Below are 25,863 nucleotides of genomic sequence, written 5' to 3' on the forward strand. Positions count from 1 at the left end.
AGGCCACATTTGAACTCAGGTCCTCCTGAATCCAGGGCTGCTGCTTTATCCACTGCACTACCTTACTTTACTATTTTTTTTTTAAGTGAGGCAATTGGGGTTAAGTGACCTGCCCAGGGTCACACAGCTAGCAAGTGTTAAGTGTCTGAGGCCGGATTTGAACTCAGGTACTCCTGACTCCCGGGCTGGTGCTCTATCCACTGCACCACCTAGCTGCCCCACCTAGCTGCCCCACTTTACTATTTTTTAAAGTACAAAGAACTGTGACTTCATGAAATACATTTGAAAATAAATATTGATCCAACTCACTATCAGAACTGAAAATGAAAACAAACACCAAGTTTCATCTCACAACCTTCAAACAGAGAAGATGATACAAGACTGAAACAGTTCATGTTTGGAGGGGCTATGCAAAGACAGAAAAACTAAGACCCTGCTAGCAGAAGATGTTCCAGACTATCTGCAAAATGATTATTAATTGCCCATGGATCAGGTGCTGGAAACAAAAACATAAACAGTTGCTAGTCTCAGGACTGAAGAAACATGAAGCATCTAGATAGATGGACTAGTGCATGGAGTGGTAGACTTCTAGTCAGGAAAACCCGAGTTCAAAGCCTGCCTCAGATACTTACTTACTAGCTGTGTCACCCTGGGTAAATCACTTAAGGTTTTCTGGCCTCAGTTTCCTCATCTATAAAATGGTGATAATAAGAGCACCCACCTGTCAAGTCTGTTGTGAGGATCAAATGAGTAACAAATGTAAAGTACTTTGCAAGTCTTAAATCACTATATAAATGCTGCTTCTCATTATCATGTAAAACATCATGCAAGAAAAGTCACTAAACTTGATGTTCTTTGATCTGGCAATCTCACTATTGGACATATATATATATATATATGAGGTCAAAGAAAGGACAGGTAACATATACACCAAAATACCTATAGCAGTACTATTATGAAGCAGAAACTAAAATGATTAAGTAAGCAGAATTAGAAGAACACCATGTAAAGGCTGTCAAGCTCTGATTAGTTTTAATAGCCAATATTGGTTCTGGAGAACTAATTTTTGAAGTATCTTCCTCTTCTTAGGATGTGGGATTCTATGAGTAAAGAAAATTATGCTGTCAGACTCAGTCATTTTGTCAGTTGCTTTTGCGTAAATATTACGCATTAATTTGAGGGAAGTTTAAGGAGCAATGGTTCGTACTTGTGTGAAAACAAAAAGTAATATTAACACTTAAAAATATAACTAAGGCCATCAATCAATGTTACTATTCCATATGAAGTTATCCCTGCTAAAAATTAACATACAAAAATGCCAGGTTCAAATTAGAAGAGGAAAAAAAGTTCCCAGCTTCATTAAAAGGTGTTAATGAATAACAACAAAGGCTATATACACGGTTTGAAAGAAAAAACAAACAACCTTCTTTCCCACCAAGAAAGGGCAGAAATAGAAACTGGCTTATCATAAATTCTTAGTGATAAGAACTGGTGTGCATTTTTCCTTCAAAGTAAATAAAACTTACATCACCTACACCTAGCAAACACTTTTTAAAGACTAAAAAATGTTTTCTCATCTCTTCATGGGGGCCAAATTTGGTCATTATTTTGCAACTTGTGGCCAAAATATTCATCCCAATGTGACCAACTGGGTTATGAGTCTCCCCAATCATATCTACGCAGACACACAGATGAGACAAATATACTTTCTCATCAGGTGGGTCACTCAAGACTTTTCTACCTTGGTAGGATGTACTAGAGCTTCAGCTCCAGTGGCACAGCCTGTGAGAACTCAGATGTCAAGTCACTTCTACACCATGATAATGCATCAGCAAATCATACATGGAAAACTTAGCCTGACTTCATTCTTTCTAGAATGGAAAGACCTTATATATTCTCCTACAACAAAGGGTGCCCTTAAGACTTCTAAAGGAAGGACTATAACTTAAACTATGTTATCAGCAATATACCTACTGCTTGGCAAATGTTGGTAAAAGGCATTAACAATTCAAAACCATATTTTCTTCTTTAGACCTATCCACGACTAAAAAAAAAAAACTGTAAGAATCTTTAAAGCTATAGGATGGAAGTCTCAATTTCCTCTTGATCCAAAAGGTATTATTCTTCTTGTCTTTTGGAATCATAAATGTCTTGCTTTCTTCAATCCACCTTAAATTAGCACTGGGTGTTAGACTTGAAGTCAGAAGATCAGCATTCAAATCCATCATTAGTCACCTTATATAGCACAAGTCACTTCATTTCTGTCTGCCTTAAGTTTCCTCATCTGCAAAAAGGGGATGATAATAGTGCCTACTGGGGCAGCTAGGTGGCGCAGTGGATAAAGCACCAGCCCTGGATTCAGGAGGACATGAGTTCAAATCCAGCCTCAGACACTTGACACTTTCTAGCTGTGTGACCCTGGCCAAGTCACTTAACCCCCATTACCTGCAAAAAACAATAATAGCACCTACTTCCTAGGGCTGTTGTGAAAATCAAATAAGATAATATCTATAGAGTATTTTGCAAACGTGAGAGTACTACATAAATTCTAGCTATTATTATTAAACTAGTTGATATTTTTAAAAAAATTTTAGAATACAATCTTAAAAGAGCTCACAAGACAAGTTATCTTTTACAAATCATACTTGAAAAGTATTGTATATCAAACACATACTTTTTCTTTCACTGATTAACATGGTCATTTTTGCTATTGGAGAGAATTAAAGTAATGAAAAACAACAGAGAATTTTAGTAGCACATTTATACTCTTCTAATCATGCTTTTACTTAATTTTTGCTGAAGAAAATTAAATTATGCTTGGTTGTACATACTTACCAGACTCTTAGTCCCTAGAATTTTTCACACAATGCTCCTCTGACCTTAGTAAACAGCTCTTATTTTTCCAAAGGGATTTTTAAAATTTATAAGTTGCTCTAATTTCCCAGAAAACATCCAAAATCCACTCACCACATCCTCTTTTGTTATCTTTTATATATATATATATATATATATATATATATATATATATATATATATCTTTTTATCTTTTATCTTTATATCTTTTGGGGGCATTACCCCATCTTGACTTATTCTTGCATCCTATCTTAGAGAGCCCTCTGCTGGACAGATATTATTATAATGTCTTTAATGTTTACCCTTCAAATTACACATTTACCATCTTGACTGACTGTGATTCAGTTTTAGAATACTAGTATAAAAAACAATGAATCAAAGAATTTAGAAAAAGTGAAATGGTTCTGATAAAGGGGGGACCTAGTTGCTATTGTAATCTAAACATGTATATCACAGAAATAAAAATGATATATTATTAAATACAGTATCATGGAACCTCCCTAGTGATGCCTCTTTAATCACTTCAGTATATACCACTCACAAAAGCAACTCCTTCAAACCTTTTCATCTTTCAAGCCTGCCACAGAACCCCCTCCTCCCACCCATTTAGCTAAGAACTTCACCTCATACCTCACCAAAAAAAGAGAGCTCCTTCTCCTCTCATGACTCAAAATTCTTCTACCTATCCTTCACTTCTATCTCATGTGAACAGAAGAGTCTTTTTCTCATGATCCCATCCCCTCTTCTCTGACTGATTGCTCCCATTATCTCCAAGGTCTATTCTTCAACCTCTCCTTATCTGACTCCTTTGCTGCCTACAAACCTGCCTATATGTCACCTCAGTTTTAAAAACTCCCACCTGATCCATATCCATTAATTATTGTTGCCCTCTAACTCTTCTCTCTTTCTTGGCTACATCCCTTGAGAGAGCTGTATATACTAGGTGCCTCTGCTTCTCCCCTCATTTGATGCTAAACCCTCAGCAACTGGACCTTCAAACTTATCATTCAACTAAAACTGCTCTCTCCAAAGTTACCAACGAACTTGTAATTGTCAAATCTAATAGCCTTTGTTCAATCTTCATCTTTCTTGACCTCTTTTCAGCCTCTGACACTATTGATTCACCCTCTTGTCTTGGAAGCTCTCTACTCTCAAGTGTTTATGAAACTGCTCTTTTCTGGTGCTCCTCCTCCTATCTTTCTAACTGTTCTTTCACAGTCTCCTTGACCTCCAAGGCTCTGTCCTGACCACTTTTCTCTTCCCTCTATACTATCTCACTTGTGGTGCCATGGGTTCAACTATCACTTATAATGAGGTGTTTGTATATATGTCGTACTCTCTCTTCTGGGTTCCAGTCCCACCATCACAGAATGCCTAATGGATATCTCAAATTAAATCTCCACATGCATCTTGTAAGGGACTAAAATTCTAGCTAGTCTGTCTAAAATATCTAATGAGTGGTCGCCAATAAATTATAAGCTTTAGCAAGAGTTTAGACTTTTAAGCATTTATTAAGGAGAATAAGAATTTGGTGAAGAGAGAGAGAAAGGACTAGATTCATCTATCTATCAAAGGGAGAGCACATTTTTAGTTCCACTCTCCACCAAAGTCCTCACAAAAGAACACGAACCACACCTTCCTCAATCCTACAAGCCTCCTGTGAAAACTGGAAATGTCCTGTCCCCACACACACAGCTCAAGCTAATTGACTGATAGCTTTGATCGATAGTACCCACGAGCAAACATCACTTCCTGACGCCAAGGACCTGACCACATGGCTTGCCCTCAAATGCCTTCTCCTCATGGCGGAGCTTTCCTACAGTAGCTCTCCAGCAGGTGGCGTCATTCCAATCGTTACAATCTCAAAGTCAGTATGTCCACAATAGACCTCATTATCTTTCCCTCAATCCCCTGCCCTTCTTCCCAATTTTCCTGAAGGTGGAATCCATGGAATCCATTCTCACACCTCAGTGTTATCCTAAAGTACTCACTAGCCCTCACAGCCAATATTCACTTTTTCCCCAAGTTTTTTACTTCTACTTGTACAACATCTCTCCATATATCCCCTTCTTTCCAGTTCCAATCCTAGTGAAGGCCCTTATCCCCCCACATTTATACCCAAGAGTGTAATAATGGTTGATTTTTCTACCTCGAGTCTCTCCCAGGTCTATCCATCCAATCTCACTTAACCACCTATGTAACATTCTTAAAGTCCATATCTGATTATGTCAACCCATCCCCAAACTCAATAATTCCATTGGCTCCCTATTACCTGCAAAATCAAATATATAATTATCTCTTTAGCATTTAAGGCCCTCCACAACTTGGCCCCTTCCTACCTTTCCAGTCTTCTTAACCTTGACTCGTTTGCATATACTGTATAATTCAGTTACCCTGGCCCTTTTTACTGTTTCCCAAACACTCCACTATAATTCCTGACTCTGTGCATTTACATCATGATGTCCTTCATGTCTGGAATGCTCTTCCACCCCACTGCTGACTCCTAGCTTCCTTCAAGACTAGTCTAAAATTCCATCTATGAATGGAGGTCTGCCCTAGTTTGTCTCCCCTTCTTCCCCCTCTTTCCTTAAAAGATTTTATTTCGTGTAATCTGTATAGTTATTTGCATATTTTCTCTCCCATTTGAATGTGATCTCCTTGAGAGCAGGAGTAATATATTTTGTTTATTTTTTTGTATCCCCAGCTTTAGGACAATGCCTGCAATATAGTAAGTATTTAATAAATGCTTGTGGATTGACTTGATATAAATGATACTTCTGAGATTTATACTAGGGAATTTCTTGGTGAACTTCTGGTATTTCAGTTAATAAAGTACTGATGTAAGGCTGAGAGGAAGGTGAAAAATGATGTCCAAAAGGCACTTTAAAGTCTACAAATAACTTTACGTTTTTATATTATCTCATTTGAAGTGTATTTTGGTGATCTTATAGGTAAGGAAACAAAAGCTCAGGAAAATTAAGCACGTTGTCCATGGCTTTGCAACTATTAAAGGTAGGTAGCAGAACCTGAAGCCAGGACTCCCTTGATTCCAAGTCCAGTGATGTGTACACTAAATCATGTTACCACATTTACCACACTTTATATGTGAAACAAATTCTGCTATATAGAAAAGAATAGTGGAATTTGCTATTCAATATTTAAGAAAAGTATAGAATTACTTAGTTCAAGACAGATTCTTTGGTATAAGTATACAAAACATTCATACAAAATGATTCTGTATCTTACCTGCAAACCTGCAACATAAGAATCCTCACAGTTTACATAATGACCCAACATGGCATGTTGTGCTCTTAATTCATTATCCCTGATCCTCTGATGCAGATTGGAAATTTGTTGTTTCTGCCTATAAAACAGAAATTCAAGTCAGGTTACCCAAAAAAACATTTCTCAAGGGAAGGTCTCATTTTACCCTAGTTGAAAGGACATAAAACAACTTTAAAAACTTTTAAAAACTTAATTAACATAAAATTTCCATATACAATTTTACATAAAACCAAGAGTTGATATTATATACCACTTATTTTTAATTTATGTTAAATTTAACATGAATACCAAACTCCCTTGACTTTTCTGTGTTCCCTTCTCAACTTCCTTCTGTTCTCTTATCATTTTTAATGAATGTCCCATTGACATTTTCTTCTTCCTTTTTGGCATCACTATTACTACTTATGTAGTCCTCCATAAAACTGCCCCCCGCCACTGCATCAAAGAATAAAAAACAAACAAGAAAGGCCTTCCCTTGTAATAAATAAGTATAGTCAAGAAAAACAAATTCAGACATTAGCCATGTCTAGAAATCTACATCTCGTTCTATATGCAGTTTATCATCTCTCTGCTAAGACCTAAGAATTATGCTTTATTATCAGTCTTCTGGAGTTGTGATTGGTCATTTCACTGACCAAAATGTTTAAATCTTTAACAGCTATTTGCTTTCCTATTATTCTAAATACTGTTCTCCTGGTGCTATGTCACATCACACAAATCTTCTAAGGTTTTTCTGAATTCATTCCTTTCATTATTTTTCATAGGACAATTATACTCCTGACATCCTTTGGGAAATGTATTTCTAATTTAGGATATTGATCAGCATCTTGATTTACCTTTCAAGAAAATACTTATTTAACCAACAGTGGAGAAGAGGAAAATTTAAAATACAGTTTTTATTTTTAATAAATAATCAATAAAGGAATTCAAAATATTTTTATTATTTATTGCATGTCTCATTTTGCTATGTTGGAAAATGCTGCTAAGTTTAAGGGCATAATAAGATCTAGATCTCTTTACCAAATCAACAAGCATTTATTAAGTGCCTACTATGTACTAAGCACAGTGTGAAGTTTGGGGGATACTAGAAGGGCCAAAATATTCACTGTCAAACTGGACAGACAAAAAAAAGCATACAATTTTTTTAAAATGCATACAATTATGTACCAACAAGATACATATAAGATAAACTGGAGATGTCAGAGGGAAGACACTATCATTAAGGAGAACCAAGAAAGGCTTCTTGCAAGGAGGTGGAATTTAACATGAGACTTTAAGGCAATCAAGAAGTAAAAGTGAAGAGGAAATTCCAAACCAGATAGACAATTCATGAAAATGTCTGGAATCAGGAGATCAAGTGCTATTGTGCATGGTACAAAAAGGAGGTTTAAGTCAATGGATCAAAAAGTACTTGGAAAACAGTAAAGTGTGAGAAGACTGGAAAGGTAGAAAGGGGCCAGATTAGGAAAAGACTTTAATAGCCCAACAGAGGATTTTATATTTAATCCTAGAGATTATAGGAAATCACTATAGTTTATTGAATAAGAGAGTGATGTGATCATATAAGAAGATCTGAGAATTATCAACCATGTTGATGAGATCACCAAGCAAAAGACTATGGAACAATACTTCTCAAACTCTGTCGCCTCAAAGCCCCTTTACACTCTTAAAAATTATTAAGTATTGGGACAGCTAGGTGGCACAGTGGACAGAGCACCAGTCTTGGAGTCAGGAGTACCTGAGTTCAAATCCGGCCCCAGACACTTAACACTTACTAGCTGTGTGACCCTGGGCAAGTCACTTAACCCCAACTGACTCACTTAAAAAAAAAATTATTAAGTATCCCGAAGAGGTTTTGTTTCTTTGAGTTATACCTAAAGATATTTACATTAGAAATTTAAAGTGGTAAATTTTTAAATACTGCATCATTTTAAATAATAAACTCATTATATGTTAACAAAATAATATTTATAAGAAAATAAGTATTCTCAAAAACAAAAAAATTTGAAGAGTAGCACTGTTTTACAAATTTCATGTCTGGCTTAATAGAAGGCAACCGGATTATGATATCTGCTTCTTTTTTTAATCTACTCTGATGTGTTGTTTTGAAATACATGAAGAAAATCTAGCCTCAAACAGATGTGTAATTAGAAAAGGAAGGAATATTTTAAAGAACATTTTCAGATAATTACAGATATTATTCTTTGATATGACACCAAAAATGAGCAAGTGGTAGATTTTTAAAGATTAGTCATAGATTAGCCCTTAGTCAAAGATTAGCCATATGAAATCTAAAACCACATCAATGTACTTTTCTTATTGTTACATTAAAATCCATTGGTCTGCCTTACACTTTGAATGGGTCTTTTACCGATGTGCAATTTGGTACCATAATGTATTGGTCATCTGAAAAATACAGGTCTGTTTATTTATATATATCATTCAATTGTTGACACATTTCATTATTATTTTTAAAAATCACTTTCATTAATGTCAACACCAATCTCATCATAAAAACATTGGGAAGCTATCATGCATGTTTAGCATAGTCGATGCAAATTTTCCAAAATTGTGATTTCTTTGAAGTTCAAATATTAACACTGACAATAAATCGTCAGTTGTCTTCCCTGAAGTGATAGGCTGTTCATTCATTTTTTTTTTTTTAGTGAGGCAATTGGGGTTAAGTGACTTGCCCAGGGTCACACAGCTAGTAAGTCTTAAGTGTCTGAGGCCGGATTTGAACTCAGGTACTCCTGACTCCGGGGCTGGTGCTCTATCCACTGCACCACCTAGCTGCCCCTGTTCATTCATTTTTGAGAAAATGCCTGGTAAATACCCCAACCTGACCATAGTTTGCCAGTCATTCGTTTATATAAAAACTGGTTTTGCATAAAAAAGCTAATAGTTCAGCCCACAACTCAATTGCACAGGTCTTTTCCCTCAAGATGAACTTCCCATTTTGTCCCACAGAATAATAAAAAGATCTATGTTTGATGGTCAAGAACTAATAAAATTAGTAATTTTTATTGCTTCATCAAGGGCATTCAAATGAAACTGTTTTGGGGTTTGTTTGTTTTTAATTACCATGCCTGGAGGTAAAGAATACAATGATAGAGTTCAGTGCCACTGCCTTAATTCATTCTAAGGAGTCAGCAATTTTACCCATCTTTTATACCACTGAATCACTGAAAAACGGCAACACAAGTGTTAATTAATCATTAAATTTTTAAAAACTTAAACATTTCTAATGTTTTACTATTATCTACATATATTCCTATGCCTTCACTTCTTCAGTGATTGCTGATACTGGATGAGCATAAGCAAAAAAGCAAGTACATGTCAATAAATGTGTCTCTTTTGGAAGGCCATAGTACAATTGTGCAGATGAGATACTAACTCAGTCTTAATGTTTGAGATTAAATCTTTAATTCATAGGTCATATAACCTCTGGAAAACTTCACTGTAAACTCATGAGAGAATGAGAGTGAAAAAAACAAATAACATCTTAATATTATTATGAAAATGGTTTTGACCTCACAGGCCCCCAACTATCTAGAATGCAGGGGTCTGCAGACCACACTTTGAAAACTTCTTGTACAGAGAGGTTTTTGGATTAGGACATAGCTTTGAGGAACATGTACAATTAGTCAGAATGAAGATTCAGCAAAGGAGACTGAGGAGAAGCCAGACACGTAGGAGAAGACACAGGAAAGAAAGTATTATGAAAATCTATATAGAAGAGGGTATCCAAGAGAAGGCCAAACATTAAGGAAAGGCATTCACTAAAAATTAAATAACATGATGAGAAATTAAAGATGGGCTAAGAAGTAATGGGTGGGGAAAATCTTGTCAAACAAACAAACAAAAAAGCTGAAACTGATGAACAAAGCAAAATAGAACTAGTTGTGATAAAAGGAAAAGAGGCATCAGACACAAAAGGAAAAATAATGTCAGTATTCTGAAGTGAGTCCAGAGAAGACAACTGACAGGTGGGAAGATCAGGAAAGAGAAGTTCACCAACTAATAATTGAAAAGAGAGCAAAAGGAAGTGACAGAGGTCTATTAGTGGGAGACAAACAGGAAATACTTTACAAGACATTGTCAAGGATGATTTGACAGCATACTATTGAAGGGCATCCTCTTTCTTCATAAAAACTTTTAAAGAAAGTGATCTTATCAATTGTCTCATGGCAGCTAACATAAAAGTACAATGACCCCATCATTCCAACTATTTGAGATCAAATAAATACAAGAGGTAAGATGCATTGTGAAAATTTTCACTACTATCCTCAATTTATGGATGAAATTAAATTTTTTTTTTGGGGGGGAGGCAATTGGGGTTAAGTGACTTGCCCAGCTTCACACAGCTAGTAAGTGTTAAGTGTCTGAGGCCAGATTTGAACTCAGGTACTCCTGACTCCAGGGCCGGTGCTCTATCCACTGCGCCACCTAGTTGCCCCGAAATTAATTTTTTTATAAAAATACAATCTAGATTAGTTTTTCCTTCCTTCCCCCCTCCCTTTGTGCTCTATTAATACAAGATAAGTGAACGAATTAGAAAGATATGAAATTCTTATTTAAGCAATAATTCATGCTGTAGGATGCTAAATTAAGTCAAAATAGAGACAGGAGCACTAGAGGAGCTAATAAAGTTTGCAAAATCTATGGAGACTTTCATTTTCAACCTTTAGAGAAACTATTACTAACAATTTTTAAAAACTTTATTGTTATCTTGTCCTTACATTGTCCACATTTCCCATTATGATAGTTAGCATTTGTATAGAGCTTTACTTACAACTCTGGAAAGGTAGCTATTATAATTCCCACTTTACAGATTTAAAAATAGGGCAGAGGGGGCAGCTAGGTGGCACAGTGGATAAAGCACCAACCCTGGATTCAGGAGGACCTGAGTTCAAATCCGGGCTCAGACACTTGCCGCTTAACTAGCTGTGTGAACCCTGGGCAAGTCACTTAGCCCCCACTGCCCTGCAAAAAATAAAAAATAGGGCAGAAAGAGATTATGCTGCTTGCCTAGTAAATATCTGAATAAAGACTTGAATTAAAGTCTTCCTGCCTCTGGGCCCAGCACTCTAACCATTGTGCCACCTAGTGGTTTCTAGCTTCTCCTCCTAGAGAGCCATCCATTATAACAAGGAATAAATAAGAAGGCTAAAAGAGCAGTTCAGCAAAAGTGAACAATATAGCAACTAAAGCAAATGTTTTATGTAGTGCTCCATACCTATAGTTATCCACTTCTGTAAAGAAGGAAGGTGAATGCAAACTCATTTCTATTTGGGGGCAAGCTGAGCTTGGTATCATAATTTCACACCAAGAAGTTTTGATTTTTTAAAATTGATGTTGTTTCTATTTATTTTATTATAGTCATTTGTTTAGTGTTTTCCTGGTTCTGCTTGCTTCACTTTATGTAAGTTCATTAAAGTCTTTCTGTGTTTCTCTATATTCATCATATTCTTCATTTCATACAACAAATAATATTCCCTTACATGTTTGGGTAAGCATTCCCCAATCAATGGGCATTTACTTTATTTCTTGTTCTTTGCTACTATAAAAAGCTCTACTACAAATATGCTAACATACATTCAGTCTTTCTTTTTATTACTGACTTCTGTGGGGTATATAACGAGCAGTGAAATCTCTGGCTCAAAAGGCTATAAACATTTTAGTCCCTTTCTTATCATAATTTCAATCTGCTGGGGCAGCTAGGTGGCGCAGTGGATAAAGCACTGGCCCTGGATTCAGGAGGACCTGAGTTCAAATGCAACCTCAGACACTTGACACTTTCTAGCTGTGTGACCCTGGGCAAGTCACTTAATCCCAATTGCCCCACCAAAAAATTATAATAATAATGATGATGATGATGATGATGATGATAATGTCAATCTGCTTTTCAGAATGATTAGACCAATTTACACCACCACCATGTTATCTTTTTTTTTTTTTTAGTGAGGCAATTGGGGTTAAGTGACTTGCCCAGGGTCACACAGCTAGTAAGTGTTAAGTGTCTGAGGCCAGATTCGAACTCAGGTACTCCTGACTCCAGGGCCAGTGCTTTATCCACTGTGCCACCTAGCTGCCCCAACATGTTGTCTTTCCACAACCCCTTTATCAATGGACTAGTCTCATTTGTCATCTTTGCCAATTCACTGGGTGTGAGATGAAACTTAAGATTTGTCTCTTGAATTGGAGCATTCTTTCAAATAGCTGTTAATCTGTTAATGAAAAGGGTTTTTTAAGTCCTTTTAATACAATTAAATCATCTATACATTACATACTATCTACATATAAATTAAATCTCAAAAGTGAAAGGAGGACATAATAGTAATGAAAGCATCATCAAGATGGGAGATACCCTCCTCCATCACCACAAACTGTGGCTCATCCATCTATGGCTATGATCTGAACAAGTGCCTTTGTAATTCCCAAGTGTCCGATGAGACTTTTTAAAAATGACTTTACAAAATATTTGTATATGCACAGTTTTAGGGTTTGTTTTTTTACTTTGCTATTTCATTAATCTATCTTCACTTAATAATAATTCCTAATTCAAGGTTTACAAAGTACTTTACTCCCACTAATCCAATGAGGGAGAAAGAATGGAAACTCAGAAAGGCATTAGTGCTTTGTCCACAGTATTAGTAATTTGTGACTTAAACCAAGATTTCAAGACTGGTGCTTTTACCAAAATCAAAACACACAGCTTTAGACCAAGAAGGGATTGTAGATCTCATCCAGAACAACTTTTCATTTTACAGAAGTATAAAATGAAGTCAAGTGAGGTTAACCAACTCACCTAAGTTAACACAGGTCAGAACACTGTCATAGCTTTGATCACACCTTCTAAATTCCCATGAAAAGTTGTCTCTATTTGAGACGTGTAAATATAGTTATCTTAGATAGATTAGCCTCTGACCAAGGTAGAACCCATCAGATAAAGAATTACCAGTGTTTTACATGGTAAAAAATAAGCGTGGAGGTATATGTATATATATAAAAATCAAAATATAAGTATGACAGGAAGATAGACTTTATTATAAATGTAACAGAAATAATACATGTAGTATAAACATTTTAAAATATTTTAAGACCTCTAGACCTCACACACTTTTCCCAATTTCCTTCAAAATATAAAAACACTTTAAACAGGAAGTCTTTGATGTTTCCTTTAAAAACAGATGATGGACCGTCTTATCTAAAAGATTCTATTCAATTCTAAAGAAAGAATGTTCTAGGTAAGACAGACTCAAGCTCGATGGTTAAACTTAAAGTGTTTTTCTTTTCTTATATGATTTTTAAAAAAATATGTATGTAAATATGCATAAATATTCTTCTTTAATTATCTGAAAGAAATATAGCCTAAGTTTTAAAAGATGAAATATGCAATTGCAAATCTTTGTTCTGTTTTCAGTCATTTCTGATTCTTTGTGATCCCCTTTGGGGTTTTCTTAGCAAAAATACTGGAGTAGTTTACCATTTATTTCTCCAGTTCATTTTATGGATGAGGAAACTAAGTGACTTGCCCAAAGTCACACAGCCAATAAGTGGATATGGACAAACTTGAATGCAGGAAGAGGAGTCTTTCTGACTCCAGGACAGCTACTCTATATACCATGCCACCTAGTGACCCTAAGTATAAATTTAACTTCAATAAAAATTCATCAGTAACCTTTATGTTATAGCTACCTTATAATCTATTATTTTACTAATAATGGATAATATTTCTTTTCCATCTACTTACATTCACCTTTAAAACAAATCCTGAATTCCAAACCTATCTTTCATTTCACCAGTTCCCCTAACGACCTGTGAACCTTTGATTATTAGTAACGGTTATCCAAGGTTTAGAACTTCAAGGACAGAAAAAAATTATATAGGCTCCCATGTAGAGACATTTTTTTTACTTTGATAGCTGGTATTTTTTACCCAATTCTCATGGTACTTTGTTTTATGTAGGGGATATATTCTTTAAAAACTACATGTAAACTGAATTACATTTCAAGTACAATGAGGGAGCTGTGTAAATAAAAGAAAGATAACTTTTTTTAAAAAATCACAAATAACCCTTTTTATATGAATAATGACTACATGTTTTCTATTGTTTTTTTTAAGTCAGAAATTTTACATGTTGGGGTTTTCTTAAATAGTGATTACCTAAAATGGCTAAGTACCTTTTTCTTTAATAATTTAAATGCAAAATAATTAAAATTCTTTTTTTTCTTTTTTTTTTTTTTTTTTTGCAGGGCAATGAGGGTTAAGTGACTTGCCCAGGATCACACAGCTAGTGTCAAGTGTCTGAGGCCGGATTTGAACTCAGGTACTCCTGAGTCCAGGGCCAGTGCTTTACCACTGCACCATCTAGCTGCCCAATAATTAAAATTCTATACTGACACCTAAGGAGGCAGGTTGGTGGTGTGACAGACAGAGAGTTAGATGCACTCACAATGTGCCAGTTGTTGTGAAACAACAAGAAACAGGGGGCCTGGGACATATTCAGTGGCATAGCTGGAGATGTCCAGGAAGTTATACAAAGGCCTGCAACATGTCTATATAATGGCCTAAGTGGCCTATCAAAGTGCAGGGACCTTTCAGGGACCAGGTCCAATTTTGTATTACAGAATGGACTTCCCAAGCAGAGGACTTAACTGAAATCCTGCCTCTCAATTACTAGATTTGTAACCTCAAGAAAGTCTTTTCCAAACTTATTTTTTTTCCTTTAACAAAATTAAAATCTTTAAAACAAAAACAAACAAAAAAACCAACCTTTTTCTAACCATGACCTATACATAAAAAGTCCTAACAAGTTAAATGCTCCAGTACTTTCAAAATAAGTTCAACTTTACCTTCTCAAGGTGAGAGACTATTTTGTAAATACAATAATCCAATTTACTTCAAAAGAAGATACCTTTCCACCTCAAACTGAAAACATCAATTTTAAAATCACCAAAGGGACTTTCAAATAGTTGTAGGACAACAATATTAAAAGTTGCAACACTTTTTAAAAAATCTCTAACAAGCACAAATTCTGAATATCACTCAAGAGATAGACAGTTTTGAGAATCAGGAAAGCTGTCAACTAATGTTAAATTTCCAATAAAAAAAACTTGCTTCAGGGGTGAAACAGGGATGTCCATTATCACCCCTATTATTTAATATTGTACTAGAAACGTTAGCTTTAGCAATCAGAGAAGAGAAAGGAATTAAAGGAATTAGAATAGGCAAGGAAGAAACAAAATTATCACTCTTGGCAGATGATATGATGGTATACTTAAAGAATCCTACAGAATCAACTCAAAAATTACTTGAAACAATTAACAACTTTAGCAAAGTAGCAGGATATAAAATAAATCCACATAAATCATCAGCATTTCTATACATGACCAACAAAGTCCAGCAGCAAGAGATAGAAAGAGAAATTCCATTTAAAGTAACAGTAGATAATATAAAATACTTGGGAGTCTACTTGCCAAGACAAACCCAGGAACTCTATGTACACAACTACCAAACACTCTTCACACAAATCAAATCAGATCTAAATAATTGGAAAGATATCAATTGCTCATGGATAGGCAGAGCTAATATAGTAAAAATGACAATACTGCCTAAATTAATTTACTTATTCAGTGCCATACCAATCAGACTACCTAAAAATTATTTTATAGAGCTAGAAAAAATAATAACAAAATTCATCTGGAAAAACAAAAAAATCAAGAATATCCAGGGAAATAATGAAAAAAAATTCACAGGAAGGTGGGTTAGCGGTACCAAACCTAGAGCTTTACTATAAAGCGGCAGTCATCAAAACTATCTGGTACTGGCTAAAAAATAGAGTGGTAGATCAATGGAATAGGCTAGGCTCAGGAAATGTAGTGTTTGATAAACCCAAAGACTCCAGCTTCTGGGATAGGAACTCGGTATTTGACAAAAACTGCTGGGAAAACTGGAAGATAGTATGGCAGAAATTAGGCATAGACCAACATCTGACACCTTATACTAAAATAAGGTCAAAATGGATACATGATTTAGACATAAGAGGTGATACCACAGGTAAATTAGGAGAGAAAGGAATAGTCTACCTATCAGACCTTTGGAAAGGAAAACAATTTATGACCAAACAAGAGATAGAGTATATTATAAAATGCAAAATGGATGATTTTGATTACATTAAATTAAAAAATTTTTGTACAAACAGAAGCAATGCATCCAAAATTAGAAGGGAGGCAGAAAGCTGGGAAACAATTTTTGTGGCCAGAACTTCTGATAAAGGCCTCATCTCTAAAATATATAGGGAACTAAATCAAATTTATAAGAATCCAAGTCATTCCCCAATTGAGAAATGGTCAAAGGATATAAACAGGCAGTTTTCTGATGAAGAAACCAAAGCTATCTATTCCCATATGAAAAAATGCTCTAAATCTCTAATGATTAGAGAGATGCAAATTAAAACAACTCTGAGGTACCACCTGACACCTATCAGATTGGCTAAAATGACAAAAAAGGAAAATAATAAATGTTGGAGAACCTGTGGAAAAAATGGAACACTAATGCATTGTTGGTGGAGCTGTGAACTGATCCAACCATTCTGGAGAGCAATTTGGAATTATGCCCAAAGGGCGATAAAGCTGTGCATACCCTTTGACCCAGCAATACCACTTTTGGGTCTTTTCCCCAAAGAAATCATGGAAAGGGGAAAGGGACCCACATGTACAAAAATATTTATAGCTGCTCTTTACGTGGTAGCAAGGAATTGGAAGTTGAGGGGATGCCCATCAATTGGGGAATGGCTGGACAAGTTGTGGTATATGAATACAATGGAATACTATTGTGCTGTAAGAAATGATGAGCAGGAGGAGTTCAGAGAAACCTGGAGGGTCTTGCATGAGCTGATGATGAGTGAGATGAGCAGAACCAGAAGAACATTGTACACAGTATCATCAATATTGAGTGTTGATCTACTGTGATGGACTATATTCTTCTCATCAATGCAATGGTACAGAAGAGTTCCAGGGAACTCATGATGGAAGAGGATCTCCAAATCCAAGGAAAAAAAAAAAAAAAAAGAACTGTGGAGTATAGATGCTGAATGAACCATACTATTTCTTTTGTTTTTGGTGCTGTTGTTTTTTTCTATTTTGAGGTTTTTCATCAGTGCTCTGATTTTTTCTCTTATAACATGACTAATGCAGAAATAGGATTAATGTTATTATATGTATATATCTATATATATCTACTTGTATATATGTGTGTTATATATATATATATATATATATATATATATATATATATATATATATATATATATATATATATATATATATATATATATATATATATATATATATATATAAAACCTATATCATCAGATTACCTGCTGTCTAGGGGAGGGGGGAGGGAGGGAGAAAAATCTGAAATTGTAAAGCTTGTATAAACAAAAGATGAGAACTATCTTTACATATAACAGAAAAAAAATACTTTATCAATTTAAAAAAAAAAACTTGCTAATCATATGTGCCAAAGAAATTAATCATTTCAACAAACTGAAATTTACAGATCCAAGCCTGCTAAAGGGGGCAGGTAAGCAGGTAAAGGTTTAGCAATTATGCTAACAATTTTGAACTCAGAAATTATAGTTAACAACAAAATATTAACCATGTTTGCATTTCTTCAAAAATCTACCTAAATGTCCTCTAACCTTCTGAAAATTAAAACAAGCCCTTGGGTATATCATTTAGGAATTTGAGTCACATGTTGAGATTAGACAGTATTTATTGTCTTTTACTATTAAGTTTTGTTACAAATCTAATAAGGAACACTAATAAAACAACTAAAATTATTTAGTAACTATTTACATTTCAGTTCATTTCAACACAAAGTAGCTAACATTTTTTTGCCTCTAAGTGCTACCATCCAATATCCTTGCTTATTCATTCTCCCTCACTTTTCTTCTCTGAGGAGTAAGCAATATGTATGACTTCTGCTTTTACTTCCAATTTTCTTGATATTCTTCATATCTGTTGATACTAATTACATTATAAGACTCATTGAATTATATTAATAATGGACTGAAATTTAATCATCAGTCTGTCATTGGGCATTTCAATTGCTTTCAGGTTTTAATGTAATTTTATGTAATATGGCTATGTAAATCGTTGCACAAAATTGGCAAAGGTGACAAAACATGGGTACAGTCAATATTAGAAGGGTTAGGTAAAGACAGGTACACTAATAAACTGCTGAAGGCGCAATGAATTAATTGAACTATTCTATAAAAGTAATCAGGAATTTCATCAAGAAATGGACCAAAATGTGAGTTTGATGTAGAGATGCCATCATTAAGCATATACTCCGAAAAGGTCAAAGATAGAAAGGTCCTATAAATAAAAAAATATTATAGCAGAATTTTTGGTAGTAAGTTAAAATAGAAACAATGTAGATGCTTTATTTAAAAAAAAAAAAAAGACAAGCAGGAAAACATCAGTTACCACTAGTCTACACATCTTCCATCTCTATGTAAGTTTTAAGACTCATCTAAACCTACCCTCAAAGGCATCCCTGATGAAGAAGATATGAAAGGAAGAGAAAGGATAGTGTTTCACAAATGATAATCTATAACATAGCACATCTTTAAATCATAGCTAAAAGATGGAGACAATACAAGATCTTAATGTGCTTGCTGTTTAACTATAAAAATGACTTTAAGCTGCTAAAACAAAATGCCACTTTGTGTGTGTGTGTGTGTGCGCGCATGCACGCATGCACGCATGCACACATGCACACATGCGTATACACTGTACAAGTGTGTGTATACAGGGTTGGCCAAAAGTCACAAAGAGGTCTGATGTTTTAATAACTTTTTGAAAATTATTTTTTCTTTACTTTTTACCACTTACAAGGTTTGAGTTTTCACATGTAATATAAATTTATTTCCTATATATACTGCATATGATGCTGTGGTATTGTAAATTAAAAACAAAAAATAAAGGAGTTATTAAATATTCATGGCTTTTGGCCCACCCTGTGTCTGTGTTTGTATTTGTGTGTGTGCGTGCGCACTTTTAAAGTATATATTTAGGGGGCAGCTAGGTGGCACAGTGGATAAAGCACTGGCCCTGGATTCAGGAGGACCTGAGTTCAAATCTGACCTCAGACACTTGACACTTACTTGCTGTATGACCCTGGGCAAGTCACTTAATCCTCACTGCCCCACAAAAACAAACACACAATAAAGTATATATTTAAGTGTGTGACACATGTCAAAAATAATATCAGATTACTTAAAAAAACAAAGAACTTTGTTCCATGACCCTCTAATCATGAATCTCCAACAGTGAAATGTATGCTCAATATAGGTTTCTGACATCATTGTGGAAGACATCCAATATAGAATCTAAATGGAATATGCATTTCCTATATTTTACAAGGACCTCCAAATTTGCAGGTAATACTTTGCTGTGTCAAATACTGAAACCTTATAGAATCTTCAAACTGAGATCCATAATTACTTTTAAAATGTGGACTAAATAGCCACAAAGGAGAAGGTGAATGGAAAAATAGTGTATTTTGTCCAGATTATAATATGTAGTTAGCCAGACCTCATTCAGTAAGGGAGAAAGGAAAAAGAGTAGGTGGGGGTGGGGGGATGAAAACGAAGGGAATGAATAAGTTAAAACAGAAGAGGAGAGCTGTGAGCTCTTCCACCCGGCGTGCACTTGCCTCCCCCCTGCCTCCAGGTGCGGCACCACCTTCTTTCTCTTAAGGGTTTAAACTTGCCACTTCAAAGTTTGCCATGGATGATGATATTGCTGCTCTCGTTGTTGACAATGGCTCTGGAATGTGCAAAGCTGGCTTTGCAGGAGACGATGCCCCTCGGGCTGTCTTCCCATCCATTGTCGGGCGCCCCAGACATCAGGGTGTGATGGTGGGTATGGGCCAGAAAGACAGCTATGTGGGGGATGAGGCCCAGAGCAAGAAAGGTATTCTGACCCTGAAGTACCCCATCGAACATGGTATCGTCACCAACTGGGATGACATGGAGAAGATCTGGCATCATACTTTCTACAATGAGCTCCGTGTGGCCCCTGAAGAGCACCCTGTGCTGCTCACGGAAGCCCCCCTGAACCCCAAAGCCAACAGAGAAAAGATGACTCAGATTATGTTTGAGACCTTCAACACCCCAGCCATGTACGTTGCCATCCAGGCTGTGCTGTCCCTGTATGCCTCTGGTCGTACCACTGGTATTGTGATGGACTCCGGTGATGGTGTGACCCACACTGTGCCCATCTATGAAGGTTATGCCCTTCCCCATGCCATCCTCCGTCTGGATCTGGCTGGCTGTGATCTGATGGACTACCTCATGAAGATCCTGACCGAGAGAGGGTACAGTTTCACTACCACAGCTGAGAGGGAAATCGTGCGTGACATCAAGGAGAAGCTGTGCTACGTCGCCCTAGACTTTGAGCAGGAGATGGCCACTGCTGCTTCTAGCTCTTCTCTGGAAAAGAGCTATGAGCTCCCTGATGGTCAGGTTATCACAATTGGCAATGAGAGGTTCCGATGCCCAGAAGCTCTCTTCCAACCATCTTTCTTAGGTATGGAATCCTGTGGAATCCATGAAACTACCTTCAACTCAATCATGAAGTGTGATGTTGACATCCGTAAGGATCTCTATGCCAATACTGTATTGTCTGGTGGTACCACCATGTACCCAGGCATTGCTGACAGGATGCAGAAGGAAATTACAGCCCTAGCCCCCAGCACAATGAAAATCAAGATCATTGCCCCACCTGAGCGCAAATACTCTGTCTGGATTGGAGGCTCCATCCTGGCGTCTCTTTCCACCTTCCAGCAGATGTGGATCAGCAAGCAGGAGTATGATGAATCTGGGCCCTCCATTGTCCACCGCAAATGCTTCTAAATGGACTGTTTGTTTTTTTGTTTTTTTTGTTTTTTTTTTGTCAAAGGGTGTGACATGTTAATTGCCCGGAAAAAAAAGAGATGAGATTGGCATGGCTTTATTTGTTTTTAGTTTTTATTTTTTTTGGCGCTTGACTCAGGATTTAAAAACTGGAATGGTGAAGGTGATGAGCAGGTGATGATGTTGGAGGCAAACATCCCCAAAGTTCTACAGTGCGTCTTCAGGACTCTGATTGTACATTGTTTTTTTTTTTAATAGTCATTCCAAATAATTATTACATGTTAGTGAGTTACTTGCCTCTATGAAGGCTGTCCTGCTCAAATTAGAGCAAAGGAGCTACTTAAAAATCCAGAGGGGGAGGGGGAGAGGTACACAGTACTGCTTTATGTGTAAATTATGTAATCCTTTAAAAAAAAAAAAAACAACTTTTTGTATCTTCCGCCTTAATACTTGTTCCTTTTTTTTTTTGTCAGCCATAATGAGTGGCCCCCTAAATTCCCTCCCTGCCCCCAACATAGATGTGAATGAAGACTTCACAGTCTCCCCGCAAGTTTTGAAATTGGTGCCAGTACTTGGGGGGAGGGGAGGAAAGCTTTACCTGTACACTGACTTAAGACCAGTTCAAATAAAAGTGCACACGTTAAAGAAAAAAAAAAACAGAAGAGGAAGAGTCAGTCAGCAATCAAGCATTTATTAAACATTTACTATGTTGAGGGTAGGGGCAGCTAAGTGGCACAGTGGATAGAGCACTGGACTGGGAAACAGGAACACCCTTCTTCCTGAATTCAAATCCAGCCTCAGACAACCTAACTAGCTGTGTGACCCTGAGCAAGTCAGTTAACCCTTTTCTGGCTCAGTTCCTTATTTGTAAAATGAGCTGGAGAAGGAAATGGAAAACTACTCCAGCATCATTGCCAACAAAATCTGAAATGGGATCATGCAGAGTCAGAAATGACTGAAACATCTAAACAACAAAAATGTTACCAGTACTATGCTAGGAGGGGAATAGAAAGCTGGATTATCAGTGTGGGTATTGTTGTTGTTTGTTTATTTTGTTTAGGGGAGAGAGGAACTTTGTGACATTGATAATGATCCTAAGGTTCTCTCTGAAACAAGGCCTGTTGACAATCTGAACATGAGTTCAAAGATGTATATATACAGAGATGTATGGCTGTGTGTTGTGAATACCACTTTATCCAAAGAATTAACATTACTAGCCACCCAAAGGCCAACATAGAGAGGTATAAGCATGCTGCAACATATTACCAATGACAAACTGTGCCAGAGAAATAGTACAAAGGATTTTACCAGAGAGATGCATGATCAGAAAATGACACAGACTTGTCATAAAGCAAGAGCAAGGTATAACCTGTGAACAACCAGAATGCTTTGTTAATATCCATACATTAAGAAATCTAAAAAAAGTACCTACTTGTCTTTGTTTTTGGAGGGAACATGGACAAAAGTTACAAAGAGTAAAGCTTTAAATGAATATAAACCCACTACAGGTAATGTACATGTTGATAAGATCACAAACTCAATTAAATAAGTTTATAAGGCTAAAGGAAATTAACAATACGTAGGACTGTCAGAGAAAAAAAATCAATTCAGTATATATCTTATAAAGCACAGACTACATATATAAAACAAGGCAATAAAAGTAAAAAAAATAAAAATTGGTATAATCTTTGCCATCCACCAGCTTTGCAAGCTAATATATGAATGAAATAGGCACACATTTAATTTATAATACAAGTCAGAAAATATGGTGATCTTATCAAGAACCTAATAAAGGAATAATTAAGAGATTTCTTTAACCATTTTAAAAAACAGGAGTATTATCTGTGGAAGGAATGCTTCAGATTTAATGTGAAGTATGAAATCTCAAATAAACAAATATATACTGACCTGTCAATTACAATTTCCTTCTGCCTTAGCAATCCTTCTTTGATTTTCAATAAAGATTCCCATCTATTGAAATCATGGTAGCCAGAAGAAGAATAATTTTGACGAGATCCAGTTAAAACCTGAATAAAACATGTATATAATTAGAAGAGATCTACAGAAATATTAAAGAAATAAATATCTGAAGGTTCAAATACATAGTTTAGATTTCCTCCCAAGATGGCTGCCAGAATGTCCAGTTTTCCCCACATACCTACTATAGAAAACTTAGCATTCATATCAAACCAAATAATGATAAAGAAATCTGATGAAAAACTAGTGACTTCTATCTGAGGATTACATAATGTCAGCCAAAACCCCCAAGGGAATGGGAAAGGAACCCCCTCCAGCAAATCCAGCACCACAGTGTACAGGAGAGCTTCATGATCAAAGAGACAGGAGACCTGTAGCCTGGCAAGGCTCTGAGTCTAAAGACACCAAGAGTGGAAGGCTTTGCTGAGAAAGCCTTGGAAGCCCTTGGATCCATTAGCAAATGGTGACCAAATTAAGTGTCCCAGATCTCTGACTGATACAACTCAGGTATCTAAGGATTCTGGGGTCCCTAATACTCTGTGTTGAAATGCCAGAGAGGGCTCTGAAGATCCAGAGCTCTGTAACCTCAAAGATACAGAGGGGACTAACCACAGGATATGGAGGTCAGACCAAAAACCCAGAGAGAGAGAGAACCTCCCTTTCACTCAAGAAGGGGATGGTGAGAGAGAAGAAATTAGTATACAGTTGTGCCCACTCTCCCCCCCCCCCAAATGTAGACCCTGGTAACTTTTTTAAAAATGCACAGAAAGGAACAGAAGAACACACAGACAAGTAGGTCATTTGTAAAGTAACCTGTAGAGTTTATTTTCCACTTGTTTTTGTTTTTAATGTGGTATGAAATGGAAGATTAACAATTTCTTATTGACTCTTCTTAGAGTTCTGCTACATAGAAGGAATTTTTTTTCTTTTTTTTTTTCCTTTGTGTTTGACTTCAGGTTTAGGTTGGGTTTTTTAAAACACATTTTTTCAAACCCCTCCAAAAATATTTTTAGTACCCAAATCATTGCAAATGTCCTTTTAATATTTAAATCTTTCATAATTCTAGAGATTTTGAGCATCCCAGATCAATCCAGTAAGGCTACATTGCTACTGGTAGTTTTATAGTTTTTATAGTACTTTTTTTTCCTGCAGTAAGGGCAAACTGCTACAAAAATATCTTCCCAAGATTCTTATGAGATGGATACTGTAAAATACTAGTAGGGTAGAATAAGAAATATATACTGTCCTTTGAGTGGTATACATAGTAAAATTTGCTTTATTATGCCTCTTTAACTGTGTTTCTAAAAAGCTGCTTGTAAAATTAATCTCTAAGTATCCATTCTAATTTTCTGAATTTTTCCCCCTCTGTGAAGAAACTAGCTCTAAAATACTTTGAAATCACACTTAATAACTCAGAAAGCCCTTCAGAGTAGCATACTTAATTTTTAGAGGAAATAATTTTTTTTTTAAAAACTCAAAACAGTTAAGTTTTGAACTTCATTGAAACTTCATTTCAGTGACACTTTCAATCTTTCAGTCAAGACTGCAGTTCACTGTACAATCTTGCCCTGACGTTCTAGTGCCTCCAAACATCTCTAAAATGGATTCACTGCTTAAGTGCCAATTAAAAATTCTTTTGTTTCTTCAAGACCCAGGTGCATGTAGTTGTCCTATCTTCAATGAAGCCTTCCCTGTTTCCCTAAGTTGGAAGTGATCTCTCATTCCCCAATCTTTAATCTTTTCCTGCTTCTTTCTCTTAATGCAGTTATCCCCTATTGGATATGTTTGTATGTTTTCTTCCCTTACTAGAGAATAAGCTCCTTGAGGGCAAACTTAGTGTGGTTTTGTATCTTTATATTCCCATTGCCTAGAATAGTACCTAGCACACACTAGGCATTCATTTCCTCAATAAAACATCAACCTATCTTTGAATTACTGGCTGGGTTTCAAGAACAGGAATCAATAGTAAAGTAGTTGTATCTATACAGATATTGTAAACAACAAAAACCCCTTGCATTTTGTAGATATTTGAATGGGACTTCCCTCTCTATTATTTCTTCCAGGGATTCACTCTTCTATAGAAAAGCTGTTACTATACTGTAGCAGTATCTCAATTAGAAAATCCCAATGAATTTGCAAAGAAACTAAGTAAACCATCATGGAATTTACAAATAGGGATAATAAATCTATCTCCTCCACACTTGTGCCTTTAATGTCTTTGCTTCAAATATCTCTGAGAAGGGTATGAGATCCAAAATAAATAAGGAAATGCAGTTAAGTCACAATTAGTATGAATAGTGTATTCCCCTTTATTTTTGTTGTTATTTAGTCATTTCTGTCATGTCTGACTCTTTGTGACTCCTTTGGGATTTTCTTAGCAAAGATACTGGAGTGGTTTGCCATTTCCTTTTCTAGCTCATTTTATAGATGAGGAAACTGAGGCAAACAAGGTTAAGTGACTTGCCTAGGATCACAGATAGTGTGTAAGGCCAGATTTCCACTCAGGAACACAGGCCAAATTTGACCCTGGGTCTTCCTGACTACAGGGCCCAGCACTCTATCCACTGCCCCACCTAGCTGCCCTATTCCCCTTGATGTGGTCCCATTATTCAAATCCAAATTCCAAATTCACACTGCATATTACCATTGTGCTGGAACCAGTGATGGTATTTTACATAATCACTACTTCAAATAGTGCTAATTCCAAAACATGGAACCACTTCAGACAGTTCATTTTTTGCACTAATCAGGACCTAATATAAAAAGACCAAAAGTCATTCCCCAGTGGGTAACTGATCAAAAAATAAACAGCCCTTTTT

The 25,863-nt window shown here is 36.0% G+C and overlaps 2 protein-coding genes across 4 annotated transcripts in view; one reads left to right on the forward strand and one right to left on the reverse strand.

Moving 5' to 3' along the window:
• The window catches only part of CEP85L (centrosomal protein 85 like), a 250,546-nt gene that overhangs the window by 35,202 nt on the left and 189,481 nt on the right, over positions 1-25,863 (reverse strand). For all 3 annotated transcript variants that reach the window (XM_043963690.1, XM_043963688.1, XM_043963689.1), the window contains exons 4-5: positions 22,976-23,094; positions 6,100-6,217 (exon numbers count right to left, since the gene is read on the reverse strand). In XM_043963690.1, coding sequence (XP_043819625.1) covers positions 6,100-6,217; positions 22,976-23,094 — 237 coding nt within the window. The remainder of the gene's footprint in view (positions 1-6,099; positions 6,218-22,975; positions 23,095-25,863) is intronic.
• On the forward strand, positions 19,842-21,684 carry LOC122726154 (actin, cytoplasmic 1-like). The gene has a single exon (XM_043963691.1). The coding sequence runs from the start codon at positions 19,940-19,942 to the stop codon at positions 21,065-21,067; it is 1,128 nt and encodes a 375-aa protein (XP_043819626.1). The 5' UTR covers positions 19,842-19,939; the 3' UTR covers positions 21,068-21,684.

This window comes from Dromiciops gliroides, chromosome 4, assembly GCF_019393635.1.
Source record: "Dromiciops gliroides isolate mDroGli1 chromosome 4, mDroGli1.pri, whole genome shotgun sequence".
NCBI lineage: Eukaryota > Metazoa > Chordata > Mammalia > Microbiotheria > Microbiotheriidae > Dromiciops > Dromiciops gliroides.